Here is a 25,626-nt window from a genome sequence, read left to right on the forward strand (position 1 = left end):
TCTTTATTTATGTTGCCTTACTGCATGAAAAAAGCACAGTACTGAACCATTTCTTTTATATCTTCTTAGGCAGACCGAGTGCTTCTGGGAGGGCCTGGTAGCTTTTACTGGCAAGGTACAGTATGCTTTAAAACCTGTTTGTATGTCATCATGGCTTTCGATCTGATGTGAAAAAGCAGCTATGTGGGTGGTATCAAAAATGTCCATGTAACAGTATCCATTTTTGGCCATGATCCTTCACATCCCACTCTTTACTTCTCAATCCTGATCCCTTGTTCCTCATCAACATCATCAACCTCTTCCATTGCTATTCAGCCCTGCTCTTAATCCCTCACTCTTCACTGCTTATCCCATAATTCTCATCCATCACTTCGCAGCAGTCCTTATCCCTCACCTGAGTACTCAGTTGTCATAATTCATCACAGTCCTCATGCCTCATCTCTCACTCCTTAGTCCACACCCTTCTTGTGACATCCTACCTCACTTGAAAGTGCTAACTTGATTATGACAACCTGCATGCTGCTGCCATTGGTACTCTGCTCCAGAGATCATGTAAACATCTAGTTGACCGGTTAACATGCGTCTATTTCCATGGTTATTTGTGGCCGCTTTATAATTCATTGGCATGATCTTAAACCACCAACCATCTCTGTGAAATTCTTGTAAGGCCTCCTTTACCTGGGTCCTTATTTTCCTTCCAAGGTGTGGGTGCAAATTGCTGTCTGTGGCATATTTCTCAGGTGTGTCTGAGTAGAAGCCTACATACACTATGAATTGTATCAAAGTGAGGACACGGAGTCTGAACTCATTATTGCCCCTCTTCTGGTTTTCGTTGTACTGCTGTGTATATTTATTGAATGTATGAATCTGCCGCTGGGGCTTTGCCCCTGTGACTCAATAAATGTCGGGTGGGCTAGGGGAAAATAGACCTGCTTCCCTGCCAGTCAGTTCCCACCTGTCTAAGCACCTCTGGTCTCCTGGTTACTTACAGACAATGAACACTAACTAAAAGAGTCTGGGTGATATCTACATTCTTTTGACAATTGGATACCAGATCTCCCTAACCCTTCACACTGACCATTAAAATATGGAAAAGCTCAAGAAGAAGGATTTTGAACTGGCTGCAGGAGTGTTCTAAACCAAAATAAAGCGTGGGCTTTGGTTTATCCAGATTTCTTACTAGTGCCCTCAATGACTGGAAAATATTGTTCCCATTCAGTCATTAGTTGTACTTCGGTATGGGCTCTGGAGGAAGACTGAACATCATCCCAGGTTCAGGCCTACAAACAGGAGGCACTCTACTGCTGTGACTTTCTTTAGAAGACGAGGAAGCTTGCGGTCTGAGGAACATTCAAGGAGAGAGACAGAGGCTCTGAAGACCTTGCAGCTCGGCTGCCCAGAACTGACCCCCAAAAGCATTTGTATGACTAAATGTTTAAGGATCTGCAGAGAAACATTTCAGGACTACACTTTGGTGAGTCTGCATCATCCCTGACCAGCCTAGTAACATCTCTTAATATGTTGCAGGCCATCTTTCCAGACATAGACACATATATTTTACCTTTTACACTCGAATTTAAGGCTGTATTTAACTGGCTGCTACTGGACACAATGATTACATAACCATTCGAAATATCTGGTTCACTCTTTCTGTAGTATGACCCCCAAGCCAAGTTCCAATTCCTATGGATGTTTTTATAATCATCAACAATTAGTTTCTCCTAGACTAGGGTTTATATGTTATACAGTCACGTTTCAGTATTGAAGAGAATGTCTAGATTGGTATTAAGTGGACCTTTCTTCTGGAGAGCACTATGTGCCATGCACATAGATTTAAAAGTGAAATTTCTTGCACATTGAGCCAGTGTGACAAAACTAGCGTATTGGACACATGTGCCTGGTGTTGAAGGTGAAGCAGCGCCAATTCTGCTGCAGTTGTAAATAGTGCACACAATATTGACCGACATAAAAAAATTCACTATTGCTATGATCTAGTCTGGGTTTCACTAAGACCGAAACTGTTTGAACTAGTGGAAAATTGTGAAGCTCAATCATATCTTTAGTTTTTAAGATTTTATAAACCTGTTTTAATGGAGCTCAGGGCCATTAGGTGCTGAACCAAACTGAATGAGCCAAGTGAAGGGCAAATGTTGGTTGGATAAGCTGCTGTTCTCTTTTTTTTTAGGAGAAACTTAAAAAAAAATCTGGTTCATTCAGTCTTCATCTGTCGCAATTCACAAAGAAAGGATAGAGTGTTAACAGACAGAGGAGACTAGTTACTGAAAAGCTGTTAGTTACCTATTGTAGTTCAAAAAGTTTATCACAAAAAAAGCGCCAATCGTTGTACCATTGGGACTATGAAAAACAAATAGTGGCGTCAGATATTAGTGAGATATGGCATTTGCATTGTGTTTTAAGAAGGGTGAAAATGAGACTGTACCATGTGAGGTTTCACTGCAAAACATACAGAGTCAAGAACCCGCTGCATAGATCAAACTCTTGTAACCAGTCACTGAGAGCAGAGCAGTCTACTATCGGAAAGGTCGCCAAATGAGCTAATCAATTCATGGCTTTAATACCATTATTATCCACCTCCTCTTCATCCGAGATTCCAGTACAACTTTTAGGCGAGTGAGGTTGTATCAATAGTGTGTAATCAATTACCTATTTACTAGGTACTGTAAATTTCTTGGATTTTTTTTAACTGGCCTGGACGTTAATTGTGGGTACTCTGGACAACACAGCCTGTTATCATGCTCCAAGTACAGTATTAATGTCTGAAATACCTGAAGGGCATGGCTTAAGGCCATTCCATGTGTGCAGCATATCTGATCACGATACCCTTAGAGCATGGGTACTCACAATCTTTCTCTCGGGGGCCAAATGTACAGTGTGGTTTGTGTCCGAGGGCCGCACCGTTGGGGGCGGGGTCAGTGGGGGAGGGGGCGGGGCTAGAGCACCAAAAAACCTGTGACCGTGAGGTTGAACAAATGTCCCTGCAGCGGACACCTTCGCCCACTGAGCCACCAGACCCGGCATACAACCATCTCTCTCTCTCTCTCTCTCTCCCTCCATCTATCCCTATTTCTCTCTCTGTCTCACTCAGACTGTCTCACTCCTTCTCTCTGTCTCTCTCTCTCCTTCCCCCTCCCTCTGTCTCAGTCTCCCTCTCTCTCTCTCTCTCTCTCTCTCTCTCCTTCCCTCTCCCTCTGTCTCCCTCTCTCCTTCCGTCTCCCTCTGTCTCCCTCTCTCTCTCTCTCTCTCTCTCTCTCTCTCTCTCTCTCTCTCCTTCCCTCTCCCTCTCTCTCTCTGTCTCCCTCTCTCTCTCTCTCCTTCCCTCTCCCTCGGTCTCCCTCTCTTTCTCTCTCTCTCTCTCTCCTTCCCTCTCCCTCTGTCTCCTTCTCGCTCTCTCCTTCCCACTCCCTCTGTCTCCCTCTCTCTCTCTCCTTCCCTCTCCCTCCCTCTCCTTCTCTCCTTTCCTCTCCCTCCCTCTCCTTCTCTCTCCCTCTGTCTCCCTCTCTCTCCTTACCTCTCCCTCTCTGTCTCCCTCACTCTGTTTCCCTCCTCGCAGTGTTGCCCTCCACCCTCTGTCGCCCTCCTCCCTCTGTCGCCCCACTCCTCCCTCCCTCTGTCGCCCCACTCCTCCCTCACTCCGTCTGTCACCCTCCTCCCTCCCTCCGTCTGTCACCCTCCTCCCTCCCTCCCTCCGTCTGTCGCCCTCTTCCCTCTCTCGGTCTGTCACCCTCCTCCCTCTGTCTGTCACCCTCCCTCCTCCCTCTGTCACCCTCCTACCTCCCTCAGTCTGTCACCCTCTGTCTCCCTCCTCCCTCCCTCGGTCTGTCACCCTCTGTCTCCCGACTCACTCCCTCCATCCTCCCTCCCTCTGTCCGTCACCCTCTGTCTCTGTCTCCCTCCCTCCCTCTTTCTCTGCCTCCCTCTCCCTTCCTCTCCCTTTCTCTGTCTCCCTCCCTCTCCCTCCCTCTGTCTGTCTCCCTCCCTCTGTCTGTCTCCCTCTGTCTGTCTCCCTCCCTCTGTCTGTCTCCCTCCCTCTGTCTGTCTCCCTCCCTCTGTCTGTCTCCCTCCCTCTGTCTGCCTGTCTCCCTCTGTCTGCCTGTCTCCCTCTGTCTGCCTATCTCCCTTTGTCTGTCTCCCTTTTCCTCCCTCCCTCGCTCTCCCTCCCTTTCCCTCCTTCGCTCTCCCTCTGTCTGCCTCCCTTTCCCTCCCTCCCTTTTATAGCCTGTGGGCTATGCTGGCTATTTGCAGACGTGAAGATACTCTCATTAGAGGCCTCATAAATTCAACTTAAGTTAATTTCCAATCACCGACACTAGAACACACCTTTCCACATCTGAAACAAGTAGAAAGATTAATACATTTTATGTCAGCCTTTACTACCGCTGTGCTTTCAAGACACAGTCAATCAAGAATTTGGTATTGCCAACCAAGTAGACCACTGATATCAAGCAACACGGCACAAGCCAGTCTCCCCCTGATAAAAATATAAAAAGCTGGTTGCCCCACTGTTGGCTAATGTGAAACACAACTTTGGAGACCTGTCCTTTTAAGCAGAAAATGTCTCAAAAAAGCAATTATGAACTTTTGCAGAAAAGGCTTCTGATTGTTAATCATTAGATTAATTATTTTTGAGGTGGTTTCTGAGGAATCTGTAAGTCTTAAAACCGTATGGGGTCAATTTGCAAGCCCATTTGCATGTGCAAGTCACTGATACAAATGACTAAAAGTTTTTGGGGCACCTTGGTACTGAATAATAGTTGTTTGGTGTCCACCAGAATTTAAACCATTAGCAAGTGGTGAACTTTCAACGTTGTGCTTCTTAAAAATCTGCCTTGAATGGGACTCAATGACGCAGGCTTCTTTTACGGATTTTCTTGATGGTGAACGGGTGGTGGTGACGTGGGGGCTGAATTTGGACACTGGCATGTGTAAATGATGCTTTTAACAACACCGTTTTATGAGGTTAATAGTCTGAGGTTTGAAGGGGCAGCGATAAAACATTCTAAAAAGATTTTGGGTTGCCAGGCAGCCCATACACCCGCCATTACCTGCTCTTTCACTCTCATACCCCAATTTCACTCTCCCTTTCTACCTCTCTTAGTACTTCGTCCACTACTTTTTGTCTCTTTCCCTGTTCTTTATTTGTCCTTCATTTTGCCTCCTCTCCCTCATTCTTTTGTGTCCAATATTGTTTCTCCTTTCACCTTCTCCTCACACCTCGCAAGCAGCGATGGCCAGAGCGTGCGTGCATTTTTACATCCATATAATGAAGTACATTTAAAACAGGCTCATTTGAAATGATAGGCTTGGTAAATAAATTGCAACTCTTTGAAAAATAAGTCACTTTTCAACATATAAACATTGCCTTGTATTCCTTATTAGAGAATCGCGGGTTGTAACGCAGTGGCACAACAGTCCCTGGTTCTTGGTGCTGTGAGCATTAAGAATTTCAGCCGATGACTAACACAGAATTGTCCATAGAATGCGGCAACAGCGCCATCTACTGTCGCATGCACATAAATAAATATGCAAAACTTAGCAATAAACATGCATAAAAGATTATACCCCTCGAAAATTCCGAAAGATAACTGCACATTTTGTTTCAAACCCCAGGATATCTGTACATTTTGGATGATTCATTAACAAGGTCTAAAACAGAGAGCCAAAAAAATGGGGGCCAGCAATAACACTGATGGAAGTTACATACACTTCTTTCCGAGGAGAGGCGGCAGGCAATTGTTGCCATGGTAGGTGGGCGAGGCGTGTTTTCTTTTCAAGCCCTCACCTGCCTCGACGTAGTCTTATGACGGCACAGTGGCAGGTGGGGGGGGGAGTTGCAGGTCAGCATGCAAGACACTAATTGTCTGCGTGTGCCCCTTTGCCCTTTTCTCGGCAAATGCGGCCCCCGAGGAATCACAACAGCAGTAATGGCCAAGTCCATGACTGTTGTCAGTTCCTTACCGGTGGTTTCTTGAGCCGCGACAGGCCCTGTGACACGCTTCACCGGTGATGCGACACACTTCTTCGGCGATGCGTCGGGGAACAGCTGCGGCGGCGACAATCTTCCTCGGCGATGCAACAGCAGCTGCTGCGGCGGCGACACGCTTCTTCCTCTTGCCTTCGGAAATGTCATCTGTTGGAAATGTCTACACAGAGAACCTATGGGGCACAGGCCTTTGTCATTCCCTTCTGGCACTGGGAATAGGTGATGGCCTCTGTACATGTTCTGTGTGCAGTACCAGCTTGACTAGGGAAGGGTCCGAGTCAATGTCTTGAGGTTTCTGTATACAGGCCTAGGCTGCAACCATGCCTTAACGGTACTGGGCTTGGCAAACATACATACCCTTTATCCAGTACACCATACTGATTACTTTTTGATTATTCTCGCCCACTTGCATCTGAATATTTATTTTATGTGTGATTTTATTTTTAATGCGTGGATAAAAATATGGAAATTCCGTTGGTTATTACTACTTTTTTGCCAGGTTGTGTTCTTTCCTGCCTTCCTTTCCTTTAATTCAATGAGGTCTGTAGACTGGATTCCTGGTTGTTGGATTCCAAAATGAATGCTGCAGTAAAATGTTCCAGCTCTTGATAGCCAGACAGTACCAGCTCAGACTCTGTGTTTAGTCAATCAATAAAACAGGCACACAGATTTTTTAGCCCATTTTTATTAAACGTATGGACTATTTTTCTATTTTTTACCAACTCAAATGGAAGTTTTGTTTTAGAGTAATACAAAAATGTTCATATTTATTACATGTTTTGTATTGAGGAAATATGGCACATTTTATGGGGAGCTCAAAAGCAGCTGCTTGGAATGCTGCCAAGTGTAAGGTTTGATGAACTTCGATCAAGGATATTACATTTTTAAATACCTTTTCAGCATGGGCTTCACCATTGAATACCTAAAAAGTGAAATGCCTCATAAGTGTAATACAACAGAGGTCGCAGCCAAAGGATCAAAAGACATCTAGACTACCTTAACCTATTTTCATGAACCTTTGACTTAACTAAAGCTCATTTCAGTATGAACTGTCTAAATTAATCGGGGTCCCAGCAGATAACCCACCACCATGGATGGTGCAGTTGGAAACATGCATTTTGCTATTGAGGCTTGAGCTGCGGCCCGCAAAAGGGTCGCAGCACAAGCCCTAATGGCAAAAGGCATGTTTACAAACATCCCTGCACCATGTGGTGCCTCGCAAATGGTGCATGGGTGTTTGGGGGTACCATGTGTGCCCCCCTGGGCCTTATAGCGAAGCCACAGGGGTGCAGGAGCCGTTCTAGGGGCCCCCAAAGTCACTTTTATGGCGGTCTGACCGCCATAGAAAGGTGGTCAGACCACCATGGAAAGGCTGTCAGAAAGGAACATTGTAATCCCTACGGCGGTGCCTGAGCAGGTACCGCACCATTGTAGGAAATATGATCTGACCGACAGTTCGATGGGCTCAAGTGTCTGTCTGTCTGTCTCTCCGACCGATGCAGTCTGACCAACTACATCATAATGCGGTGGTCGGACCGCTGTGCTGGATGTCGGTGAGACCACAGACATCCTAATCAGCCCCGGAGTACTCAAAGACAGTGCCCATGTGGCCTGTAACTTTGATTTAAGAGCTACCCTTGAATTAGTAATGCAAATCACCCCTCTTCTGAATGTCCTCCTCTTAATAAGATTTTGTGTGCTTGACCGTGTGTTTCATTTTAATAGTTTGCTTATGTTGCTCTACAGGTCAGGGTTATACATAATTGTCTGCATAATTTTTCACTTGCAGGTCAACTAATTTCTGATGAAGTGGAAGAAATTGTGAAGAAATATGACCTTAACAGTTACAGTATCGCTTACAGAAATCATTTGGCAACCCGTTCTGCTGGTGCTGAATTTGATGACAGCTATTTAGGTAAGAAATTACCATCTTAAAATACTTTTTCAATTTGCAGTCCCCATTAGGCTTCTTGTTATTGTATAGATGAAATTGTGCTCCCTTACAAAAAAGTGACTAATTTGTGATATCACTGCAGTGGTTTGTCAATTTCCGACAATATTAATGTCTGCGTCAATGTAACAATGTCAGTGAACATAGGTCTGGCTTTAAATGTGCCCACATAAGTAAAAATAGGAACTCGCCAATGGAGTTTAGATGCGTTACATGCACAAACACAGGTTATCCCATTAAAGCATGCCTTCTTGACTAAGCCAGTGCTAGGGAAAAGTAGCAAAAAAGGATTGCTTGATGTGATAAATAGCGTGATGATGGAGTGTACTTTTCAGATGTAAAATTGTCCTTCATAAATTCCAAAGTAAACACTTCCTGGAAGGTGGAATGATGCACTAAATGGCTAATAGCATGAGGTGAGAGATTAACACGCAAGTGGGTGGAACCAAAGCTGCATCTATGTACTTTTCAATGGATTAGTAACTATGTTATACACAAGAATGGCTCTACGTTTAGTCTTCTATTTAGAATCATTCCTATTTTCCCTTGATAGATCCAGGGATAGCCCACCTGTTGTGGTTAATGGGGCCAAACAGATGAACGTGGCATAAGTGAACGAGACAGCAATTGTTACTACTAATCTGGGTTTAGCAGTGCACATCTGAGGAGTCAAAGCCCAGCTTTTTGATCCATTTCAGTTTTTGTTTTAGATCTCAAGACCGTGGTGGCTGGCATTGAAGGAGGGTGGTGGGGTGAGAGACACAAAAATAAAAGTTAAAAAAATAAAGAAAAAAAACTAATCCCACTTACCTTCTTTACGCGGTGTACTCCTCCTCACTCTGGTCTCCTCCAGGCAGGCAGGCTCCAGAAAACTGCAGTAATGAATCCTGGCGCTGTTCTCATGTTGCATGAGAGCAGTGCACGGATTGGAGGGAGCGGCCCCTCTCACCCCTTAGAGCACTGGAGCCCTGTGCTGTCTCTAACCCAGCTGTCTAAGGCAGCTGATTTAGAAACGCTTAAACTGCGCATGTCTGGCTGGCCATCACAAGGCACCTGTCCTAAAAGACATGCAGACTTTAAACCTAAGTGCCCTGCCTTTCAATGCTTGAGGTTGCTGTCAGACAGACAGCACTAGGAAAAACTGCAATTACCAATTGCGATGTGTACAAGTACCTAGGTGTTATGATCTACTAGGGGGGCTAATTCACGAGTCCGCTCAATGCCCTGAAGAGGAAAGGAGTGGTGATTGCGAACACGCTAAGACAACGTAAAACAAAACTGACAGGACCAACATTCGCCCCACTTCTCCGTGTTGCGGGAGCAAAAATTCCGTTATCAGTTACAGATGGCAGCGAGTTGTTGAGAGGCAGGGACGCTTTACTGCTGGATACCGCCATGGCAAAAGCATACAGAGTAATGTTAAATCTACCGCCTTATACGTCGCCAGCACAGATTCGGCTCGAGCTTGGTTTAACAAAGCAACTCCTCGCAAGGCGGGGCTCGTACATCAAGTGCTGGCATAAAATTCAAAACTCCGCCACAAATACACTAAACCACCTGTTCTGGCAGGAACTGTGCAGCACATCTACCTCGCCGGCTAAAGCCTACTTGGAGAAATCGCTCACCATAATGGGACTAGCCGACCTATGAGAAATCCCAACAACGCACTTGCACTTTAAACTCGTCACAAATAAGGTTATCAAGAAACTTTCTCTCATAGAAGACAAAGCCGCTTTTGCACACAGGAGCCATGCATGGATGACTCTGTCCAGTTACCAATCGTTTGGATCACAAGCATACTTTGAACTAGGGTACTCTAGGAAGTCTAAAGAAGCTTTTCTAAAACACAGGTTAGGAATCCTGCCAGTCATACCTCATCTTCCACTATGGCAGAGAAAGAACTACGGCAACTCATGCCGGCTATGCGGAGTTGGAAAGGAGGACATTGAACACATAATATGCTCCTGCATTAAGCTAAATTAGGAAAGGGGTTGGCCTGCTGAAAACTCATTTTAATGAGCGAGGCATACGCACCTGGAGACAAGCAGTACTCGCATGCTTCAACCCAATGGATTTACAATTAAATGGAAAGCTTGTTAATTTCTTACTTCTAGCATCCAAGCAAAAGCTGCTTGGTACCACAACTAGCGTATAATTCCCCACAGGCTCCCAGCAAAATGAACTTTGGGACACTCTGTGCTTTTTAACTTACGCATGCGTGTATCGATGCTTAACATTTTTTTAATAGAGCACTGATCAATAAGTCATTTTATCAAAATGTTTTATTTGAATGTATTTTTGTAATAGTTTTAATTAATTAAAAACAATATATTTTGTACTTACTTACTTTCTCGAGATCCTTTGATTCAAAGCGCAACTTTCTGTCAAATGTGCAACTCCCTAATCTCACGTGTTTAAGGGAATTACTCTGTTGTGTGATCGTTAAAGAAAACTCTCCCCTGTCTCCTTTTCAATCAGCCAACATAACTAATATCCTCCCCCTTTGTGTAAGCAACTAAATGCACATTTCCACTTTCATTCGGAGGGGTGTCTTGCTTTCCTTGCCCTTATTTTATTGCCTACCCACCCCATTCCTGCTGCTATTTGTCGCAGCCATGCCCTGTCTATTTCTTCTTTATTTTCGCAATTCCACAACACACAAATCCACACCACATAATGCCACTACACAACACATTTCAACATCTCATAATTCAGTACCACACAATTCAACTCCACATCATTCCACTACATGCCACATAATAACAATCCATCAAATTCAACTCCACAAATTTCCACTCCGCTCCATGCCACATAATTCCACACCACATAGCACCACTTAATTTAACATAATTCTATTACACTCCACAACACAATTCAACTCCAAATAATTCCACTACACATAATTACAATATAACCTACATAATTACACTCCACATATATCCCTTCAGCTCCAAAACAATTAATTCCACTCAATAAAATTAAACTCTACAATGTGCCCCATATTTACACTCCACATAATTCCACACCATGCCATACCACACAATTCAACGCCACACAGTTCCTTAGTACACAACATAACACACATCTCCATACCGCTACCGCATAATTACATTCCACATAAATCTACTCCACGCCACATAGCAACACTCCACATAAATACACTCCACACCATGGCACATAATCCCGCTCAACATCATTTTACTCAATGCCACGCAATTCCACGCAGCACAATTCAACTACACACAATTCCATTCTACAGCACAAATGTCCACTACAGAACACATAATTCAACCACACACCACATACATCCAATCCACACCACAAAATTCTACAAAAGCACATTTTCTTTCTGTGTAGAATTCCCTTAACACTACACTGCTATGAGATATGTAGACGTTCACTTAATATCATGAGTCGGGAAAGTCCTTACTTTAGCTTTTCATGGGAGGATGATTAGGTGCGTTTCTGGAGTGGATGTTTGCCAGAATTTGAATGGCTCTTCATTCCCTAGTGTTCACACTACTCTGCCCCTGCAATTACAATCATATAAATAAAGAACTTTGTATCATGTGCGCTCTTGTGAGTTGCCACCTCCCGAAAAAGTCAAGTTTTTTTGATATTCCTGTAAAATCATGCTTGATCTTCTATTAACAGCATTGGGCTGTGTTTAGAAGACACATGGTAGGATTTCCTACCAATAATAATTTACTTTTAGTCCTACACGTCCTCACCCTACTCATCATCAGATTGGACATCATATACACTTTTATCTTAATAACATCGCAGGAAGTGACATAGCATGACTTTCGGCCCTTATTCTTCCCAAGAAAGCATGTCACATGACCATAACCCTGATGATATCACAATAGTGGCCATCACTGAAGTTTCATAATAACTGTATGGGTAATATAACAGTATTAATAGACAAAAGGTCTAGATTGGATGTCACCTATATTAGGGGTATTTGAAAATGTTGGGGCTTAATACTGCCCTGAACTGTAGCTAGTCAGTGAAACAAGGAAGTCCGACATCTTCTTGATAGGATTGGGGGAGCTTCTCCTGGTCAAGAAAAGTTTGGAAAAAATGGAGTCAAAAGCACTATTTTCACATAATTTTGCTAAAGCACCATAGCCTCTGAAAGGACACTCATTAAATATGACAGGCCAATGAAACCTGACTGTCCCCAAGACAACACCCCCATTTTGTTTCAAAATGTGCAATGGCTGCCCCAAAAAATCAGGGGAAAGCCAGGGGTCACAGTTGCAGCCCCCAAATGATGTCCATGATCTACAAGTAATTGCACTTTTCATCCGTTTCAGTTGTTATCCAAAAGCCATTTTCTTTGGCTTAAGCTACAGTGACTAGATGTATCCACTTTAGTTTCTACTGGACCAGCTGCTACTGTAATGGCATGACTGTACTTGCCTGGTGCCGAGAGCAAATGTTGTAAAATAATGGAACCTTGGTCCAACAAACAGCGAAATCTACATATTGAAGAATCTTCGATAACTATCCGCTAATTGGGGAAAAGACCGTACTTTACTAATGGTGCAGATCGTATCAGCTGTAGATAAGTTAAACATGAGGGGTGCCATGACAACTTCCTGTTTTAAGCCCTTATTAGGTTAGAAGGATATTTTTGCTAAAATGGAATCTTTATGAACCAGCTCCACTCAGTCTAACCTGAGTCAAAGTTTACAAATTTTATATGACACTCATACATTTGTTGGGGAATCCCACAACCTGGCAGTTATCTACCCTATTAAAGACACACTTCTATTCTAAAAACAGGTGAATAGTAATGGATTACTTTAATGTATCCCTTTATAGAGGAAAGTCATAAAAATGTGTATGAGTAGATTTTCAATTGCCTCAGCATCATGATCCTTTAGTATTAATTTAGTGTACGTCTTAGTTTCCACTTCTGACAATTCTGTTACGCCTGTCAGCTGTATGGTCAGTATTGCCTTTTTTCAAAACAGGTTGGAGTATTGCCCCTGGCAGTCATCTGGGTAACTGCCAATTGTATAGCAGATATATGGTGGAGTAGGCCATTAAGGTCAATAAGTAGGATCAGATTAACACTTCATTGAAATGTCATTGGAGCCCACTGCAAGTCCTCCAATTCCCGGGCCCCTGCCCCCAGGTCTCACTCCTTGGGCACCTTATCAAATCTCCCACTGAAAACTTGCATATCAGATAGTTTTGGCTGGGCATCCTGACCCAATGAACGTACTTTGCTCATTATGGGCAACACAGTCCCCTTCTACTGCACATTACAGCCCTCTGTGTCATTAATAATAGCCCACACATTTCTTCAGTTACAGCATTTAAAATTTTTAAAGATGGCAATCCACTGGAATGTTAAAAATTGCTAGTTGCACTCCCATACTGATTGATGATATTTTTTTTTATAGGGCTCATACTTATTTCAGAACAGAATTGTATTGGTTCCATTTCAAACACCACTTTTAAGTTTTTTTCCTGTGTCTTTAAAGATGATGTACGTTGATATAGACCACTTGGATGATGTCACGCCCACTTCTCTCCTAAAGTTTATGGGTTGAGCAAAATAAGTAAACAATAAACTGGGTGCTGTAATTCAAAGGAAACCGCTATCCCTACGTTCTCCTACCCGCAGTACATTTAGCCTTTGGGTCAGCTACTTTGATGCCTATCAAATGCCCAAATTGCAGTTGGCCTCCTGTATCCATCCTGGAGATGTCTTTGCCAGCATTCTTTGAAAAGGTTTTTCTAAAAGTTTCGTCTAGAAATTTAAAATAAAATATTGTACAATTTATAGAAAGGCATTTTCCTCCAAGATCATATATTATAACATTTCAATATTGCAATTGTTCAGTTTGCCATGTCACTAAAATGACACTCATTCAGTAGTCAGTACATTTGATCATACGATCTAGTATTACAATGAAACAATAGGCTATGAAACTGGAATTAAGCATGCATATCATAGTAAGTGCATTGAAAACTACAGTAAGCATTACATACTCTGACATTAAGCTAGGAAGGTTCTTTTTGGAATTCATATGTTGTCATTACAATTCCGATATCAAGATATTTCATTGTGAGTAAAGTGGCTAATTCTTCTTGTCGGGTCAACACTCAATATTTTTTAAAGACTGGTCTAAGAATTTTTCCCCTCGTTCAAGAAAAGCAGACAATCTGAAAGGAGATGGATAATGCTATTTTTAACATTCAAATCACAGAAAAAGTAGTCATTATTCAAACTAATTTTGCCTCCAAGACTATCCAAAAAATTTATCAATTCTGATAAGAATTCGTAAAATTTGGTTCTGGATGTGTTTATCTGGGATGTCATGCCTGTAGGGAAATATTCCTCATCCCCTAAGTTATCAAAGGAGTGCATCACAGACTTTTTGACAGACAAAGAGGTTCAGTCTTTAGAATGACTGCTGCTTATAACCTTTTCGTCAGTATAACGTTAGTTTGTGTGTCATTGTAAGACTGTAACAAGAGTGCAAGCTTTGCAACAATTATGTGTCCTAAATTCAGTGAGCCTTGTATCGGTGATATGAGCTTTTATATTTGTATCTGTATGTTTGAAAAGTATTCACTATATATTATCAGTATTTGCATTTTGTAATGTGAACACTGCTTAGGTATTTATGACTTTTTATTTTTATTCTAGGTGTACTAATGTAACCAATTAATGCTTGTGAGTAGGCATACATTATTGTACTAGCAAGCCTCATAGCTTGTTTAATCTGCTACTATTTGATTTTTGTATCACTTTTTTTGGATTTCTTTTCGTTGCATTCTGTAACAGTATGCACACTCAATTTTCAGCGCATGCTATCCTTTGTAAATGAAACATTCTGCATTACATTCTTATTTGCCTATTGTTTAGTGTGATTGATTTTTTTTTTCTTTGCTTGATTTGCCCTCAGAAAAGGAGAACATATTGTTGGCTGTACTCATTCTCAGTGAGGTTGTGATGGGCCTAGCAGGATAGTATGCAAATTGCCCTTTTCGATCAAATTCAAGCTGATTTCATGTACATGCCCTGAACAGTTGTCATTTGACGCAATTGACCCAATCGCCTGTCTATTTCATGCAGTACTTCAATTTAAGTTTAATCTGCAGGTGTACCTCTTGTGTTATAATGAGGAAAGCATGGTATCAATCAGTTGAATACTCTTTCTTCCTTTATCCCAGACTCGTTCTAGAAGCCCTGCTCGGCTCAAGGACTGTACATACTTGTAAGGCAATCATCTCAAGTAATAATTAAAGGACCCTTTAACTTTTAATTGAAATCAAGATGGTGTATTCAGACTATTTGTCCCCTTCTCTGCTCAGGCATGTATTCCTTACATCTTGGCTTCAGTATCTTGGTGCCTTGATGTGTTGAATCCAAGACTGCTGGTTTCAAGTGTAAGTTGGCCTTTGATATGCTCTAGAGTGTCACGATAATCCCCATCACGTCAGATATGATCTCTCAAAACAAGGGTACATCACTAGCAATTGGGCACATGTAAATTTTTACTTATTGATATTTCTAGAAATTGACCTGTTGCTGAATTCGTGAACTGCCTCACTCTGTAGCTAAAATAATTTTGTTTCCTACTAGGGTTGTTTAGCGCTAATAAGTTTCCTATTCTGAGGGTGTGACCAACTTTTAATTTAAAATGTTTTCTACTGTGTACATGTGTATTGTGTTTGACCTGCTGCATCAAAACTGTATAGTTCACCTTTACACAATATGCATATTTGTTGTGAATTTTAAACTGTGGCGAGTTTTCCAATCTCTGGTTTACTTAAACTCTATCAAAATATACTTTTCTTCATAAAGCGTTGATTATATCATGCTTAGTAGCATTTAAGCAGCAAGTGATAAAAATAATTTGAATGATTTTTGTTCCATAACATAACTGTTGATCATCAATTAATCTATTTTTCCTTAATTTCTTCACAATGTGTTATTGGACATATATGATCTTTCCAGGCAGAGCTATGAGACACCCAAGAGAAGCATGGGTATAGCCCTAATTATCTTCTAACCTTCTTGTCAGCTCTGTCTTCCCTTATTGAGGCACCCCGCCTAAAACCCAAGTCTGTCCCATCTGATTCCAACCTTGGCTGGCTGTTCTTGAACTGTAATTTAGTGAATATCCATAGCTCTAGAGATTTCACTACTAGTTTGACTTCTCCATCATCCAAACAGGCTCTCCATACTTCTTAGACATTTGGGGAATCCTGTTCCATCTTAATATCCTAAGTGTGAAAGCTGAATTTCTTTGAGTTTCCCAAATTATTACTTGACCATCCGTCCCAAAAAAGAATGTTTGTTGTTTTCAGTGACCATTTCTTTATACTTATCAAATAGTATGTTTATTGATTGGTGATATGTCAGCTTGGAAATTAATTTTATTTCTGCTCATAGATGCCAGCTTTCTATTCTTGACAACATGTAGGAACTGATGATGCAGATTTCAAGCAGATATTTTTGCCTTTTCAACTTGCATTGGAATTGGGGATCTTTTACAAGGAAGAAACCAATTATATGTTAACATTTGTGTGTTCCTGTTATTAAATGCCTCATTTGAGACCGGTAATCCAATATTTCAGATGCTCCCTTTTAACACCATTGAGACTACATTAGTGCTGATATAGTTTCAGCTCTGAATTCTAAATGGGGATTACCTGGTTTGAAATACTTACCTATTAAATATACACTATTTTGTTTGTGATTTTGCATCTATATTTTTTAGGTTCATAAAACCATTGTGGGAAGTCAGACAAGATTTAAATTACAGCATAAGAAACTTATTTTCCTAAATGTCGACCCCTTAAATTATGGTTTCTCATCTTGTTAAAAGCCAAGGCTAGCATTCATGAGAAAAATATATTTTTAGTTGTAGATTGGGTTCGTTTTTTTCATTCAAGAAAGTGTTAAATAATTGCATGGACTGCAAAAAAAAGTTCTTTTTTTCATTTTTTTTATTTAGGATATTCTGTTGCAGTTGGAGACTTTAACGGTGATGGAACTGAAGGTTTGTCTGCTTCTATTATCCTTTCAGCATATTGAACATATTCGTATTGTATTTTTTTGTCATCTTGATACTGCTGTAAATATATAAATTTCAGTAGAATATCATTATGGGAAAATAACCAAATTACTAAGAAAAGAAAAAGTCTGAGTTTTGGTGACAGCCCATCTTGGCAAATAACCAGCATGCTGAACAGAGTTTGGATGAAAATGCATTTAAAAAAAACACAAAAACCTTTACAGCAGTTAACAAAATATAAAACATTGGAAGATTGCATATTTTTGAAAAATTTAGTAAGAATGGTCTTTTTTTACTTTTTCTATCACAACCCTAATTTGGAAGCATGAAGGAGAAAAGAAGCACAGTAGATGGATGGAGAAAAAGAAAGTTAATAAGAAAGTTGTAAGGTCCGTAGGTTAGTCAGAGTGATGAAGAACTGCAATTGGAAGGAAAGGGGATTGGCCACAAATAAAGGAGAAGGCATCTGAATATGCCAAGTTGATAAAATAAAATGGAGAATTGAGGTGGAGATGCAAAAGAAAAATGGGGCGGGTGCCAGGCACACATTAAGATAAACGAGAAAAAAATGGATAAGGTAGGTTTGGAAAAGGGTAATGGATGAAATGGCCTGAGAGAAAGAAGGAACATAGTTTATTAGATTATTTTGGGTATTATCTGCCAGCTAGAAATCCAAGAACAACAACTGGTGACAGAAGGGAGAAGGAGGGAAATGCAATAAGAAATAAGGAGTGCTTTAAGGTGTCTCCGGCCCCATCCATCCGATCTGTCATAGTGATCTATCTTGGTAAGAGGCTTTTACCAGTTTGGTTTAAATAATATGATGAGCGACATTCATCAAGAAACTTTGGAGGAAACAGATTGGTTAAAAGAAATTAATCCAAAACTTACTAACTTAGGGCCTCATTATGATGTTGGTCGGAAAGCAAACTGACCAAACAACTGATTACAATGCTTCTCCTAACCAGGGACCTCAGGACGAAGGGGGGGGGGGCTACTACTGGCCCCCAAAGTCAGTTTTCAGCAGCTTTTTGATGTCGGACAGACCGATTTGGAAAGGCTGTCCCAATCCGACATCATAATACGTCGGTTGGAAACGTGGTCCGTAGAGCTGGTCGATTCGGTTTCGACCAACTCAGAGTTTCTGAATGCCGGGCGTAACTGATTCAGACTGACCGAACTGTTTGCTTACCGACCAAGAACATCGTAGTCGGGCGGAAATGTTTCTGACTGAGTCAGAAACATAGGTTCCGACACTGTTTAGGGGAATCCAACTGCTGTTCGGAGCCTTTCCAACTGATATCATAATGAGGCCCCTAGTTTGTCACAGAGCTCTCATGCAATCATAAAGTTGCAATTAATATGACACAGAAAGAATGCACTAATTTGATACAAGAAAAATTGGTACTTCTGAATAACCTAGTTGAATTTTGGCCATATTTTCTTCTGGAGTTCCTTCTCTATCCTCCAATCTTTGAGCAATGAGATTTTTCTCCTGTATTCTACGTGGCAATACTTTAGTTTTTAAAAAGCTCTGAGCTTTGATGCTTATCTATACATACATTCTTTACTTGTGTACTATTGTAAAACAGTCCCACACGCATTGCATTTTGCCTGCAAAGTATTGCAAAATTATGTGGAATGACATTACTTAAGATAAGTTGATCAGTTGGGTTCCATTAAGACATAGCACCCCTCAACACCCTAATAATTTTATAATGATGTATGAAGGAGACCTTGTCCATCCCAGTCCAATAATTGGGAAATTCTCTCCTTCCCCTAATATTCTCATTTACTAATATCATTGTACTAATATTCTCATTTACTAATATCATTGTAGCAAAACGTCTGTATCCAGCCTCACTAGATATGGTCGGTTGAGAGCGCACAGATTTTATTGTTATGTGGCAGCTCATGTTCCAATGCTGATTGTAAGAACTATGGATGAAAAGTAGAAATTAATGTCTTAGCACCTTAGACAAAAAAAACTTGAACACTGTTTTCCCCAAATTCTTAAACAATATTGTTTCCCACTCAGACTTTGTATCCGGTGTTCCAAGAGCAGCCAGAACCTTAGGCATGGTAAGTATCTAAGACAGACATGTTCATCTCTATTGTAGTTTACAAATCAAAATGCGTACATTCTTATATTTATTTTTATGTTTTCTTTTTTCTTTTTTCTTTTCTTTTTATTACATTTGCAGGTTTCTGTTTTTGATGGAAAAACTATGACCTCCTTAGTCAATTTTACTGGAGAGCAGGTAAATCAATCTGATTTATTCTGACCCGTGTTCCTCAAATTCACTGTTATCTGGGTTATTTTTCACATGGTATTTTCAACCTCACATTTCTCTTTCCTTTTATGAACTGAACTGTATTTTACTATTTGATGTCTTGGTGATCACAGACTTGCCTAGTACTCTTTCTCCTGTGCCCCTTTCCCTCATCTAGATTCCTGTAGTCAATTTCCTCCAAAATACACTATCTGTTCTGATGTCATATGGATCAGTCTTTACTTGTTCCTTTACTCCTACATTAGGGGAAAATAGTCATATGCCACCGCACAGTCTACAGTTGTTGTTCTTTAATGAGGTCAGAGCTGTACTTTTACTTTATTTTGTTTATTTCATCTGATGAAAATAGCACTTCTACATGACGCCTCCTCAACTGTGCCTTTGCTTATTATTTCGATACTTTCACAGTACTGATATTAAAATATTTGCCTTAAGCTTCTCGTGTTATGCGTATCCTATGCCAAACAATCAACTTTGCAGTGTCTGCATAGTTTCCTTTTTTTCTTAAAACCATTCAAGTTAAACAATCTTTTGATCACTCATGATGCAATATTATATGTATTAGGTCTATTGGACCTTATACTTACTAGAGTTTTTAACGCTGCAGTTACTGAGGGTGCCCCTCTTACTTGAAGCCAATCCGTTATTATCCCCATTTATATAAAAATAGGAATAAATCAGAAGCCCAAAATTATCGCCCAATTTCCCTTTTGAACTCCTCAATAAAGGTGATGAGTAGGGTTTTTCAGCGGCGTCACTGGGGTTGGTATCACCCAGTGCTGGTAACTCATGGTGCCACCCCCTCACGAATTACCCAATGAATCCCGTGCACCTGTTCTAAGGAGATGGGTGCTCTATATTACAGTTTAAACGTCGGGAGCTGCGTGCATGTGTGTACAGTGTGTAGGCGCATTTTTGGGTGAGGATGTGTCTGGGAATATAAGGCGGTAGAAGCTGTGTCTGAAAGGAAGTTGCATATGTGCTGTAAAAGGGGGATGGGAGAGGGTGGCTCTGAACTTGAATTAGTAGCTCACCCTGGCCAGTTTTTTCTTTGTGTACTCATATTTACACGCCTATTTTTCCCATTATTGTAACTCTCTAGTCCCAAAATTCAATGAAATTGTGTCGATTGCATTGGTTACTAATGCATAGACTGGAAACGTCGAAGTTGTCAGTAAAATCACAACCTTTCACTAAATGTCACAGGATTTCGCACAACCTTGTTCGATTTTGCGAACTGTTATTGTCGCTATTTCATCTGTAAATGTAACACAAAGGCCTTTCTCGTCTACAAAGTCATGCTGGGAGCCAGTGCTTGAGTGGTTGGATGAAAACGTGTCTCCAGTAAGACATTTTACGCTCGAACTTGTCTTGCTCAGCTGGATACATTCAAACGTTTGTACTAGTGAAATAACACAACATGCCCAAACGCTGCAAGATTCCGACTGCCTAAAACTGTTTTGACCTGAGCTCTTTGGCTGTATCTGTGTCAGTAGCGGCTGGAAGCGCCATTCATCTATCAATCCACACAGCTAAGAGGTTTGTGTGCAACTGGGTTCCACCTTTTGTGTTCTTGGGCTTAAGGAGCTGACAGCAATGGCTGCGTCTGTGTCCGAGTTTCGAAACGACAAGCGTGTCCCGGTGTGAGGGTGTTCGGTTTAAGGGAAATGGAAGTTGGTGAGAGAAGCTTGGACCATTCCGCGTATGTGTTTAAGAGAGTGGGCGAGGCCAAGTGTGGCGGGAGGACGTAAGTCTAACCACGAGGCTCACTTTGACCTTGAATCTCAGTGTTTTATTTATGCGTTTTTACATAGCGCTGACTTTACCCAAAGGCGTCAGAGCGCTTCTCAATAGGAACAGTAATGATACATGAGGAGAAAATTACAATCACCGTGTAGCCGTAGTCGTGCTGTGAGCATCGGTTTCACCCCTTCTGATGGTGTCACCCGGTGCAGTCCGCACCCCCCGCATCCCGCTAGTGACTTCACTGGGGTTTTATTAGTAAGACTGGAGGAGTGGGTAGCGAAGAATGGGGTTTTAACACATATGCTTTTAGAAAAGGGTTAGGTACGATAGAGTAATGTATTAATTTAGAGCTTTTAACTGGTAAATATACACGTGCTAAACAAGGGTGTCTGGTATGGCCAACAGGGTGAATGTACACCACATTTTAAGGTTAAACGTGCCATCCACCAAGGCTGCATCTTAGCTTCATTGCTTTTTACTTTATTTATAAACGAAGTTAACAGTTCTTAAGTTGGTGCAGGCAAATGCACCCCAAGCTGCGGGCCAGGCAGTACCAGTTCTGCTTTATGCAGACGATGCTGTGCTTTTATCTAGAACTCCGGTTGGCCTACAGCGATTAATAGATAGGTTCACAGATTTTATTATTGGAAGGAAGTTGTTAATTAATAAGGCCAAAACATATACTATAGTTTGTGGTATAAAATCCAGGAAATCGAAACTTTTTTTATAGATTGTGCGAGAGTGGAAACTGTTGACAATTTATGTTATCTGGGGTTAACTTTTTCTGGTAACGGTAATTGGTCATCCGAATTGTCTAATGTCTGTGCAAAGATGTCAAAACTGTGCATGGGGTCTTTCGGTTTGCTTTCAAACTGGGGGAACAACGCATCAAGGACTTGACAGACATCTATAAAGCTAGATGTACCACTATTGCATTATTTGGCACAGGGGTTTGGGGCCACCATACCAGCCAGGAACTGCAATTAGAGGAAAATTCCTTTAAAAAAAGCTTTTATGCCTGCCTGCGTCCGCATCCTCTGAGTTAATACATCGTGAAGTTGGGCTAAGATACCTGTCAGATCTGATCGCTCTTAGACCTCTAATGCTATGGAGATCAATTTGGTCTAAAGAAGAGACAAAATTCACTCAATCTATTGACAATTGTTTTCTGATCCCTTGGCTAAAATATATAGCAGATGTTAATAGAGATTTATTTATGTCCATGATCCAGGAAAGTCCAACTGATGTGATAGGCTTGTCTAAACAGGAGATAAAGAACACATTTTTGGCCCATAAAAAGGATTGCAGGATGAGAAATGTAGGGAAACAAACCACATACCTGCTTTATCAATCGATTATAGATACTGATGGCTTTCAAAGCTATCTGTCACTAGTTACACGCCCTCACATTGCTATGTACTAACAAGGATGAGATTGGTTATTATTCATCATTTAGTTGCATTCCCCAAAATGAAAATACGGCCTGTCACTTTATGCCCATGGGATGAGCATTCTAAACCGAGCACTATGCACTTTCTACTTTTGTGTGTTCTATATCTGAACTATAGACTTGACTATCTAAAACCCTTGTTCAAGAAATATAATGTAAAAACGACCAGTGCAGCTAAGAGCCTATTGTTTGCACTAACAGACCCCGAGATCTGTTTTTCTGTTGCGACATTCATTTTAAAATCAATTCATGCCAGAAAAAGTTATTTTTTCTAACTGAATTTAATGTATTAATTAATTAAGATGATATCTGTGTAATTGGATTTAACTGTTTGTATATGTATATTTGTTTTTTTTCTGGTTGCTACACAAACTAAATAAAGCTTGCTGAATCGAATCGATGTGTATTATATTTAAGTGATGCTTTTGGTTGACATTCCTAAGTGCAATGCAGTGGTTTTGAACTTTATGCTTCTGTTTTTGTTCTAGAAAAGTATCTCCTATATATGTAGAAATCTGAATGTGTAACATGCTTGCTTTGTCTGATTTTTGTTTGTGCGGGAAGATAGACCCAATATAAGCTTATAGTTTTAACAAATCTATTAAAGAAACATTTAAGCCTTAACATCTCATCCATTATTTACAATACTAAGCAAATAGTGGGAAAACTCACTTGGCGAATACATTGTGAAAATAGAATTCTATAACTTTCCTGTATCTGAATCTGAAATTTTATAAGAAAATCTTCAGCTGTTATGTTTGTTTTACTTCCATTGAACTGGAAACTGGCATACACAAATGCTTCCTTGAAGCTGAACATACAAACATAGGCTTGCTTTGCCACATTTTGAAACTATAAGACGGACAGAATTATTTCACTGCAAATAACAGTAATAAGCTTTATTTTACCCTCACGCACGATAACTCCCAAACAAAATATTCTCCTTCGAGGAACAAAGCAGAGCTAAACTATATGTAAACTTAATGATGTCTTTCATTAAAGAATTGTTTCCTTTTTTTTAAAATAACCTTTTCACGAGAATGTTATTACCCAAAAATTACTATTCTTGCAAATCTCACTAAAATGACTACAATCACCCAAACTCCCTTCTTAAAGTGATGAAAACAGTACAAGTGTAAGGTTTGAACGCTGTCATTCCTTAACACAAATTTGATAAATATGACAGTTAAACAGGAGCGAAAAGTAAACTTGACAAGAAGTAGATAAAAGAGAGAAATATTGATTGCACGGTGTGTCTGCTGGTGATTAAATTTAAATGGCTGTCTGGCAGTATTTTGTGACATATGAAGGAGTAGATGAGAAGGTAATGCACTTCTCACTGGTTGAAACAGCAGTCCAAACAATATGAAACATTGCTTTGCCACAATCCACACGTAGAATAAGCCAAACCTGCTTGCTATTCTGCCACTTTCATAATGTTTCCATATATGAGGCATATATCCGGGTTAAGTTAGGGGATACACTGCATCGGTAGCCAGTCCATAAATGTATCCATGTCAAATCTTTTTATTGTGAATCAAGTTTATCTCCTGAAAATGGATTATGCTGTAACCACTACACCATCAATGTACATTTAGTCCTAACCACACAGACGTTTAGAAGTCCTTGTAATCAAAAAACGTATTTAGGAGGCTTTGACTTCTGAATAAGTGCTGAAATATTCTGAAGCCAATGTATACTATCTATTGGAGACATTTCTGATCATTTAACAGTACTAATTCGAATAAATATTGATACTCGCACATTAGCACATCATTACTTAATATTGTTTAGACGGTAGGCTGTGCTATCCACCAAACAACCAGATGCTAATGCATGAAACACTAATCATAGCTTGGCAAAAGAATGAAACTCATGTCAGTGAGTAAACATATAAATGTGAAAGCAAATTAATCTTGTTAGGTAATCTCAAATGTATTAATTCATTACATTTCTCCAGTTGAGTTCTGAGTGTATTTTTTCAGAAAACTTTGCATGCACCCAGTGCATCTCAAGACCTTGTTGCTGCCTCAGGATTTATTGAACATGGTATTCCAAAAACAGCTTGTTCAGGTATTTGCCCAAACCCATTATTGTTTTTAAGAATGGAGCACAGAAAATTACACACATCAGAAGCAAGCATTAAAAATCTTCAATTAACTCTCTCCAATGTAGAAAAGTATTATGGTGCTTTATTATGCCGATCTTCCCAGGCAGGTCGAGCTCTCTGGCTGTTAAAGATCTATTTTATTTATTTCTTTATTTCTTTATTTCTTTATTTCTTTATTTAATAAGTTTTATATAGCGCTGGCTAGACCCGTAAGTATCAGAGCGCTTTACATTCGGTTACACAATGTTACAGAAAATGATAACAGTTACACATTACGTTCAGCTTTGAAGATCTTACAGTGGGTGTAAAGCCTTCCGATTGCTTACCATTGGTTGGTTTTATTGTAACTCTTTTGTTCTTATTTGATGGCTTACCTTGTCCATTTGTGCTTGGCCCTCCCCAGCAGCATATCCTTTTTACTTGTCATTCCACTGCTCACTTTTAGAAAACTACTTGTATCTTTTTTGCTCCAGCGCTCCACTAGTGCATTTGTTTTTCCAGCTGCCTTCTTGTGTGTTTCTCTCACCTCCTGCTCTATATTGCTATGTCTTATGTTTGTGATTCTCCCCCCACCTAGTGCTCTGTGTTGCTGTCTCTCACTGTGTGGTCTTCTGTAAGCATGGGTGGAATTTGCGAATTCGCGATATGTGAATTCGTGCAAATTCATAATCGCGATTTGCAAAAATCCGTCAAATTCCACGAGCTTGCGAATTATTTATTTTTGCGAGTTCGCGATTTTTTTTTACCAGTTCGGGAACGAGAACTTGCGCATGCGGTCGCGGACATGTTGCTTCCACTTAACCAGCCTGCTCGCGATGCCTTTTTCCTGTTTCGGGTCGCAATGACGTGTTCGCAATTTCCTGTTTTCGGTCGCAATGACGTTTTCGTGATCCTGGCTACCAAAATCTCACTGCGCCCGCGAACAGGTAGGAAAACTCATCAGCGAAGGCAGAATCATGGTAAGTCAATGCCGTGCGAACGAGATTGTATTTTTGAAGCGCGCACAAGAAAAAAAAATCCGCCAACT

The 25,626-nt window shown here is 40.7% G+C and overlaps 1 protein-coding gene across 1 annotated transcript in view; it reads left to right on the plus strand.

Annotated features, from left to right (window-relative positions):
• The window catches only part of ITGAV (integrin subunit alpha V), a 402,152-nt gene that overhangs the window by 134,962 nt on the left and 241,564 nt on the right, over positions 1-25,626 (plus strand). Inside the window, exons 6-10 of the mRNA XM_078680488.1 lie at positions 70-115; positions 7,791-7,916; positions 16,940-16,984; positions 19,038-19,081; positions 19,204-19,260. Of these exons, the coding sequence (XP_078536614.1) occupies positions 70-115; positions 7,791-7,916; positions 16,940-16,984; positions 19,038-19,081; positions 19,204-19,260 (318 nt within the window). The remainder of the gene's footprint in view (positions 1-69; positions 116-7,790; positions 7,917-16,939; positions 16,985-19,037; positions 19,082-19,203; positions 19,261-25,626) is intronic.

The sequence above is a fragment of the Lissotriton helveticus genome, chromosome 3_1 (assembly GCF_964261635.1).
Source record: "Lissotriton helveticus chromosome 3_1, aLisHel1.1, whole genome shotgun sequence".
Taxonomy (NCBI): Eukaryota; Metazoa; Chordata; class Amphibia; order Caudata; family Salamandridae; genus Lissotriton; species Lissotriton helveticus.